Source organism: Zeus faber, assembly GCF_960531495.2.
Source record: "Zeus faber genome assembly, chromosome: 17".
NCBI classification, from domain to species: Eukaryota; Metazoa; Chordata; class Actinopteri; order Zeiformes; family Zeidae; genus Zeus; species Zeus faber.
In genome coordinates this window covers 30,551,867-30,561,343 of record NC_137204.1, presented here as the reverse complement: position 1 = coordinate 30,561,343, position 9,477 = coordinate 30,551,867, and the positions used below count along the sequence as shown (strand labels likewise).

The 9,477-nt window shown below is 45.2% G+C and overlaps 1 protein-coding gene across 1 annotated transcript in view; it reads right to left on the bottom strand.

Annotated features, from left to right (window-relative positions):
* Window positions 1–1,035: 1,035 nt before the first annotated feature.
* Window positions 1,036–9,477, bottom strand: part of skor2 (SKI family transcriptional corepressor 2) — a gene marked incomplete at both ends in the record, with an annotated part of 13,397 nt that continues 4,955 nt past the window's right edge. The window contains 9 exon segments of the mRNA XM_080017745.1: window positions 1,036–1,092; window positions 1,218–1,285; window positions 1,364–1,462; window positions 1,791–1,853; window positions 3,850–3,901; window positions 4,902–5,050; window positions 5,102–5,795; window positions 5,797–6,057; window positions 6,059–6,809. Coding sequence (XP_079873871.1) covers window positions 1,036–1,092; window positions 1,218–1,285; window positions 1,364–1,462; window positions 1,791–1,853; window positions 3,850–3,901; window positions 4,902–5,050; window positions 5,102–5,795; window positions 5,797–6,057; window positions 6,059–6,809 — 2,194 coding nt within the window.

Here is a 9,477-nt window from a genome sequence, read left to right as displayed (position 1 = left end):
ACTTGTGGAGGTGGCTGCTGATCTTGTCTCACCCTCTACTTGTGGAGTTGGCTGCTGATCTTGTCTCACCCTCTACTTGTGGAGCCGGCTGCTGATCCTGTCTCACCCTCTACTTGTGGAGCCGGCTGCTGATCCTGTCTCACCCTCTACTTGTGGAGCCGGCTGCTGATCCTGTCTCACCCTCTACTTGTGGAGCCGGCTGCTGATCCTGTCTCACCCTCTACTTGTGGAGTTGGCTGCTGATCTTGTCTCACCCTCTACTTGTGGAGTTGGCTGCTGATCTTGTCTCACCCTCTACTTGTGGAGCCGGCTGCTGATCCTGTCTCACCCTCTACTTGTGGAGTTGGCTGCTGATCCTGTCTCACCCTCTACTTGTGGAGTTGGCTGCTGATCCTGTCTCACCCTCTACTTGTGGAGCCGGCTGCTGATCTTGTCTCACCCTCTACTTATGGAGCGGGCTGCTGATCCTGTCTCACCCTCTACTTGTGGAGCTGGCTGCTGATCCTGTCTCACCCTCTACTTGTGGAGCGGGCTGCTGATCCTGTCTCACCTTCTACTTGTGGAGCCGGCTGCTGATCCTGTCTCACCCTCTACTTGTGGAGCTGGCTGCTGATCCTGTCTCACCCTCTACTTGTGGAGCCGGCTGCTGATCCTGTCTCACCCTCTACTTGTGGAGCCGGCTGCTGATCCTGTCTCACCCTCTACTTGTGGAGTTGGCTGCTGATCCTGTCTCACCCTCTACTTGTGGAGTTGGCTGCTGATCTTGTCTCACCCTCTACTTGTGGAGCCGGCTGCTGATCCTGTCTCACCCTCTACTTGTGGAGTTGGCTGCTGATCCTCTCTCACCCTCTACTTGTGGAGTTGGCTGCTGATCTTGTCTCACCCTCTACTTGTGGAGCCGGCTGCTGATCCTGTCTCACCCTCTACTTGTGGAGTTCGGCTGCTGATCCTGTCTCACCCTCTACTTGTGGAGTTGGCTGCTGATCTTGTCTCACCCTCTACTTGTGGAGCCGGCTGCTGATCCTGTCTCACCCTCTACTTGTGGAGTTGGCTGCTGATCTTGTCGTTCCTCATGAGGCTGTTGAGTGGAATCTGAAACAGAAAAACAAACAACAAACTTCAGTTGAGTTGATCAATGACATTTTCAATGAAGGAATCATTTAATGTATTGATCATGTATTGATGTATTGATCATGTATTGATCATGTATTGATTACCATCTGCAGCTGCTGGACCATCTCCTCTCGGTACGCCAGTTCCCGTTTCATTTGGTCTTGGAAATTATCTGTAACGTTGATTGATTGGTTGATTGATTGAATGATTGATTGATTGATGAATGGACAGAACACAGGAAGTGACTTACGAAAGACAGGAAAGGGGGAGGAGCCTTTGAGGGCGTGGAACTCCTGCTCGAGCCGCCGGCGGAAGTCGATCTGCTCCAGCAGAACCTTCTGGAGCTCCTCTGGAAAACAAGATGGAGGCAACCTGGTTGTTGTTGGTTGTTGTTGTTATTGATTCTTTCCCTCCTTCCTTCCTTCCTTCCCTCCTTCCTTCCTTCCTTCCTCTCTCATTCCTTCCTCCTTGCTTCCTTCCCTCATTCCTCTGTCATTCCTTCCTCTTTGCTTCCTTCCCTCCTTCCTTCCCTCCTTCCTTCCCTCCTTCCTTCCTTCCCTCCTTCCTTCCTTCCTCTCTCATTCCTTCCTCCATGCTTCCTACCCTGCTTCCTTCCTTCCTTCCTTACTTCCTTCCCTCCTTCCCTCCTTCAAATAAAACTAGATCTGGGTTTTTACCTTTTTCCATATTTATGACATCCTTCTTCAGTGGGTTTGGAGACGAGGCTTGGGTTTGGTCGCCTAGCAACACACAAAAACATTTTTATTAATTATGAATTTAATATTTCACATCAGGATAAATTAAAAGTAATTTTCTGCAAAATATGAATGAATAATGATGAATGATATTCAGGCAGCTTCATGGTTCATGTTTTTCAGAGCGTTTCCTACGTAAACCAGCAGAGGACGCTGTGACATCACTTTGAAAAGCCCATTGAAGAGCCTGAGGATGATCAACGTCAGTTCATACTTCGCACAACAACAAATACTTCATTATGATCATTAAGTTGTTTATTTGTTTTATTCGATGTGATTTATTTCAAAATATCACATCGAATCATATTCACTGAACGTAACTTTCACTCTTGTGTCAAAAAAATAGCTGAATAATAATAATAATAATAATAATAATAATAAGTATATTATAATAATAATAATACAACGATAATAATAATTACAATAATAATAATAATGATAATAATAATTCTATAATAATAATAATAATAATTCTATAATAATTATATTATAATAATAATATAACGATGATAATAATAATAATAATAATGATAACAATAATAATAATAATAATAATAATAACAATGATGATAATAATAATAATAATAAAAACAATGATAATAATAATAACAATGATGATAATAATAATAATAATAATAATAATAATAATAATAACAATGAAAATAATAATAATAATAATTACAATGATAATAATAATAACAATGATGATAATAATAATAATAATAATCATCATAATAATAATAATAATTATAATTATAATAATAATAATCATAATAATAATAACAATGATAATAATAATAACAATGATGATAATAATAATAATAATAATCATCATAATAATAATAATAATTATAATTACTATTATAATAATAATAATCATAATAATAATAACAATGATAATAATAATAACAATGATGATGATAATAATAATAATCATAATAAGAATAAGAATAACAATGATAATAATAATAACAATGATGATAATAATAATCATAATAATCATAATAATCATAATGATCATAATATTATATAAGGATAGAAAGATGGCTGAACAGTCGGCCGTTCCAGTCCAACACCACCACTATAATAATAATAAATAAATGCTAAACTGATATTGCCATGGTAACATCACTGGCCTCCTCTCTCTCCTCTTTCTCCTTGCTCTCCTTCTTCCTTCTCTCCATCAGGAGACGACATCTCACCACATCATGACAAACCAAAGAAACAAATCAAACCAGGAAACCGCCTCCCGGGGGTCACCCCTCCACCCTCCCTCCACCCTCCCTCCACCTTCCCTCTATCCTCCCTCCATCCAACTTACACCCTCCCTCCAACCTCCCTCCACCTTCCCTCCATCCTCCCTCCATCATCCCTTCATCACCCATCCACCCCAACCTCCACTCACCCCTCTGTTTTCCGGGTGGAGGAGAGGGGGAATGATCTGCTTCTCTCTATTTTCTGGGTTTCGTGGTTAATTGAGTGTCAAAGCAGGTTGTTCTGCAGGATCCCAGGGGGAGGAGGAGGCTTCTCTCCACTCCTCCTCCTCCTCCTCCTCCTCCTCCTCCTCTTCCTCCATTTTTATCCATGTCTTGATTAAACTCATTTTATATTTTCATGAAAAAGTTAAAATTGTTGTTGTCAATGGCAACAACATGCCATGGTGGCCAGGACATGTTGTAAGACAGGCAAAACAGAGAGACAGGTAGACAGCCAGACAGACAAGTAAACAGACAGAGAGACAGACCTGTCTCTCTCCAGTATTCGGCCGTTGGAGCGTCGCCCTCCGTCAGAAAGAAGCTGCTCTGTTCTTCATTCTCCTCTGATGGAGGGATGAGAGAGAGAGAGAGTCAATATGAAAAGAGGAAAAAATAAGAAATTTGAATTAAAAATAAAGTGAATGTTCAAGTTGAACAAGTAAAGAAATATTGATGAAATGATGGATTGATATTGATTGATATTGAAACATAATAAATGATTGTACCAGGGATGTTGTCCTTCGTCACGTAGGGAGGAAGTCCGTCATCCCTCGCTTTCTGAAGCAGAAAGGAAAGAGAAAAATCACCTTAAACACCTGAGTCATCTTTCATCTTTTATCTTTTATCTTCTATCTTCTACCTTTTTCTTTTATCTCTTTTATTTTATCTTTGATCTCTTTTCTTTTTTCTTTGATCTTTTCTCTCATCTTGTCTTCTCTGTTGCTAACACCTTTAGCGTCTTTCTAATTAGCTCCGAATCTCACAACGTGTGGGAGTCAACGACTAATTCAGCTCAACGCTCACGGCGACTGTTTTCTTTTTCTTTTCCCCCTCCCTCCACCCATCCCTCCATCCCTCTATTCCTCCATCCCTCCCTCCCACCCTCCCACCCTCTGTCTCTCTCCCCCTCCATCCATCCCTCCATCTCTCCATTCCTCCATTCCTCCATCGCTCCTTCCAACCCACCATTCCTCCATCCCTCCATCCCTCCCTCCATCCCTCCCTCCCACCCTCTGTTTCTCTCCCCCTCCATCCATCTGTCCATCCCTCCCTCCCTCCATCCCTCCCTCCATCCCTCCCTCCCACCCTCTGTTTCTCTCCCCCTCCATCCATCTGTCCATCCCTCCCTCCCTCCTTCTCCCCCTCCATCCCTCCCTCTCTCCCTCCCTGTTTCTCTCCCCATCTTTCTCACACTCCTTCCCTCCCTCCATCTCTCGATGCTAATTTGCGAGTCGCTGGGTCACAGATTAGTGATACCCTTACAAGCGAGGGTTCCCGTTCGCCTGTTGGGGAGGAGGGGGAGGGGGAGGGTGTGGGTGGGGGAGGGGGTAGGGTGAGGGTGGTGGTGGCGGGGGGGCGGGGGTTCTCATTTAAATAATAATTAGCTGAAGGAGCCTGGGGGGATATTTACGTTTTTGTAAGCGAGGTCGTCTCCTCGCCGCGGCGGGCTGGATCCAGCCGGCCGGGGGGAGGCGGAAGGGGGGAGGAGGAGGCGGGGGGAGGGAGAGGAGGGCGGAGACTCTCCCCGGACGGGTGGGGTGGCTCGCCTCCCCCGCACCTCCTCCCCCTCGGGAGCCAGGGGGAGGAGGTGGAGGTACCGGGTCGAGTCAGGCTGGGCCACCGAGCTCCGCCTTCCCCCTTCCTCCCCCTCCGCTTCCTCCTCTTCTTCGTGCTTGGAGGACTCCACGTCCACTTCCTCCCCCTCCCCCTCCCCGTCCTCCTCCTCCTCCTCCTCCTCCTCCTCCTCCTCTTCCTCGCTGGCGCCCCCGTCGGGTTCGGGGCCGCCGTCTCCGCCGCTCTCGCTGGCGAAGCTGCAGCAGCTGCCGGGAGACGACACCAGGCGGCGCCGGCGCTCCGTCTCAGACCGGAACGCCCCGCCCTCCCCCTTCCCTTCGCCCTTCCCCTCCCGCTCACCAGCGCCGTTGTCGTTGGCGTTGGCGTGCAGCTTGGCGAGGCTCCCTGCGTCCTTGACGACGGGGCGGAAGGCGGAGCCGTAGCTGGTCCTGCGGGCGGGCAGGGTCTGCAGGGCGGGGTTGGGGCGGGGAGTTTCCGGCAGCTTCAGCCAGCCCCCGCCGCCGCCCTCCGTCGGCGGGTGGGGCAGGAGTTCCGGGGTCGCCGCCGGGCCCTCGCCGTCCCGGAACAGTCCGGCTCCGGCCCCCGCGTTCTCCGGCGGGTCGGCCAGGTCCAGGAAGGCCTGGCGGAGCTGGGGGGAGAGAGGGGGCTGCAGGGGGGGCTGCAGGTATGTGGGCACCGGGATCCCGGCGCTGCCAGCGGCCCGGGGTGGCCAGAACATGCAGAAGGGGGGGTAGAAGGCGTCCTTGCGGCCGGGCCACAGCAGTCCCGAGAGCCCGGACTTGTGTCCTGCCGTGGTGTCGCCGTCCTCCGCTTTCTTCTGTGGACAGAGGCCGAAGGCGGGGAAGGAGTACGGCGCCGGGAAGAGCGACGCCGGGGGGGAACTTGTGCAGCATCCCGAAGCCCTTGCTGGGGACCGGGATGAGCGGATAACTCCGCGGAACCTTCGGGGCGTCGGCGGCGTCCTCGTCCTCGAAGCGGGATCTCTTGTGGACCCCGCCCATATCGGCGGCAGCGGTGGACCCCATCATGTGCGGGAAGCCCTTCGCGGAGGCGGAGCCGGCGGGCGGCAGCGCCCTCTTGCGGCTGCCGCCGTTGAACATGGCCTTGACGTCCTCCCAGGCGAACACCAGCTCGTCGGGGCGGCGTGGCGTCGCTCAGCCGCAGGTGGCGTCGCCAGGAGTTGAAGTTGGCAGCGTCGGGCTGCGTGTAGACCGGCGGCCCGGCGGGCCCTGCCGAGCCCCGGTGCGAGTGGAAGATGAACTTGTTGGGGGAGAAGTAGGCCCCGCAGGCCGAGCACTTGATGCACTTTGCGCGGGAGCTGTTGTAGCGCGCCGGCACAAAGCTGCCGCGGCAGCCCCATGCGCACGCGTGCGACACATCGAAGGCGAAGTTGTCCGGGAGGCGCGGCGGCGAGTTCTCCCCCAGGAAGGACTTGCAGAGCCGCTCGGCCTCGCGCCGTGTGATCATGCCGCAGCGGCGCGAGGACACGGGCATGGCGCCCGCGCGCCGCAGGATCTCCAGCTGCACCGGGGTGCACTGCACGCACGTGATGCCCAGCGCCACCCTCCGGTTGTGGATCTCGTTGTAGCTGTAGGCACCGAGCAGCGTGTTGGAGATCTGCGCCAAACACAGACGCTCAGAACCGTCCATCGCCAGGGACACGATGGGGACGCCGTACAGCACCACCTGCCCCACCTGGTTGGGCTTCAGGGGAGGGGAGGAGGAGGAGGAGGAGGAGGAGGAGGAGGAGGAAGAGGAGGAGGAGGAGGTGTGGAGGTGGGCTCTGGGATCAGGAGGGTAAGGGGCTGTGGTGATGGTGGTCATGGCGGTGAGGGAGGAGGTGGTGGAGGAGGGAAGGAAGGTCTGGTCTGTGGTGTTCTGGGAGGAAGACCTGGGGGGAGGAGGGAGGAAGAGAGGAAGGAAGGAAGGAAGGAAGGAAGGAAGTAATGGAGGGAGGGAGGGAGAAAAGAAGGAAGTAGGGAAGGAAGGAAGGAAGGAAGGAAGGAAGGAAGGAAGGAAGGAAGGAGGGAAGGAAGTAAGGAAGGAAGGAAGTAAGGAAGGAAGGAAGGAAGGAAGGAAGGAAGGAAGGAAGGAATGGAGGGAGGGAGGGAGAAAAGAAGGAAGTAGGGAAGGAAGGAAGGAAGGAAGGAAGGAAGGAAAGAAGGAAGGAGGGAAGGAAAGAAGGAGGGAAGGAAGGAAGGAAGGAAGGAAGGAATGGAGGGAGGGAGGGAGAAAAGAAGGAAGTAGGGAAGGAAGGAAGGAAGGAAGGAAGGAAGGAAAGAAGGAGGGCAGGAAGGAAGGAAGGAAGGAAGGAAGGAAGGAAGAAAGGAATGGAGGGAGGGAGGGAGAAAAGAAGGAAGTAGGGAAGGAAGGAAGGAAGGAAGGAAGGAAAGAAGGAAGGAAGGAAGGAAGGAAGGAAAGAAGGAGGAAAGGAAGGAAGGAAGGAAGGAAGGAAGGAAGAAAGGAATGGAGGGAGGGAGGGAGAAAAGAAGAAAGGAGGGAAGGAAGGAAGGAAGGAAGGAAGGAAAGAAGGAAGGAGGGAAGGAAGGAAATTCATTAAATTAATGGAATAAATGAACTTTATTTTAAACAACTTTCGCTTTTCTCTCCCGACGGGACAATAAAAAACCTTTAAAAACGTTTTTTAAGTGTTTTAATATTTCATATCTAACACGTGTTTACTTCATGTTAATTATGAATAAACGAAATAAATGTAAAAACTGTTTGACTTTACTTTTATTTCAGTTATTTCAGCTTTTATAAAATACAAAACTCGACTCAGGCCTGTTGAAATTTAAAGTGTTATTGGTTTTCAAAAAATAAATAATAATAATAATAGTATAATAATAATAATAATAGTATATAATAATAATAATAGTATATAATAATAGTAATAGTATATAATAATAATAATAATATTAATAGTATAATAATAATAATAGTATATAATAATAATAATAATAATAATAATAATAATAATAATAATAATAATAATATAATATATAATAAATAATAATAATAATAATAATAATAATAATAATAATAATAATAATAATAATAATAATAGATTTGAAGACACTTTGCACGGTGTCACATAAAGACTTGTTCTGAAAACCATGGAACTACGGAACAAAAAGCCTCTTGATTCATTTCAACAATTGAAATGATTAATATTTCATATTGTTTTGCTGTTTTCTCCTTATTCTTCGATCAACTCCATGTTCTCTGAACTGCGGCGAAACGGTCTCGAGCGGGAAACGTTTCCTTCGTATTTCTCCGAACGAACGTGTTTTTCTATTGATCATCTCAACAATGAGGCCAGTATGAAATACTACATTCATAAGTATTATGAATTGAGTATGAAATACTACATTCATAAGTATTATGAATTGAGTATGAAATACTACATTCATAAGTATTATGAATGTAGTATGAAATACTACATTCATAAGTATTATGAATGTCAACGACACCGTCACAAATTTAAGAGCACGAATTCCTTATTTTAACGTTAGAATATAGAAAATAAATATACATATAGAACATACTAGAATATAGAATATAAATATAAAACATATTTGAAAATACGACATACATATAAAACATCTTATAATATACAATATACATATGAAACATATTATAATATACAATATACATATAAAACATATTATAATATACAATATACATATAAAACATCTTATAATATACAATATACATATAAAGCATCTTATAATATACAATATACATATAAAACATCTTATAATATACAATATACATATAAAGCATCTTATAATATACAATATACATATAAAACATATTATAATATACAATATACATATAAAACATCTTATAATATACAATATACATATAAAGCATCTTATAATATACAATATACATATAAAACATCTTATAATATACAATATACATATAAAACATCTTATAATATACAATATACATATAAAACATCTTATAATATACAATATACATATAAAACATCTTATAATATACAATATACATATAAAGCATCTTATAATATACAATATACATATAAAACATCTTATAATATACAATATACATATAAAACATACTATAAAATACAATATACTAAATAAATAAATACTAAATAAATACTGAAACTAAAAAGTATTATTGCAAAAACAAATACAAAAGAGCAAAAACTGCAGTTTTTATGAGTTTTGTAATTTTTGCGATTTTCAAGTGTTCAGTTATTTGAACCAAAATAACATGAATGAAATATTTCCATTAAAAATGTAGATGAACTGACGTGATGATCAGCTGATGTGAGGAGTTAAAAAGTCAAGATGTTCACACTGTTCCAACCTGCTTCTCATGTCGTAATCAACGCGACGTCACGACCTTCACCAGAAAAACCTCAATCAACCTCGATCATTAATCGATGATTAGAATTAAACCAGAAAAAAGCTTTTTTGTTGAACTGTTTTTCCACAACATTCTCATTTATTTGGACCTGATTCTTAATTTCACTTTATCATTCTGGGATGGAGGTATGGAAGCTTCCAGGGGACAATATTAAAGTG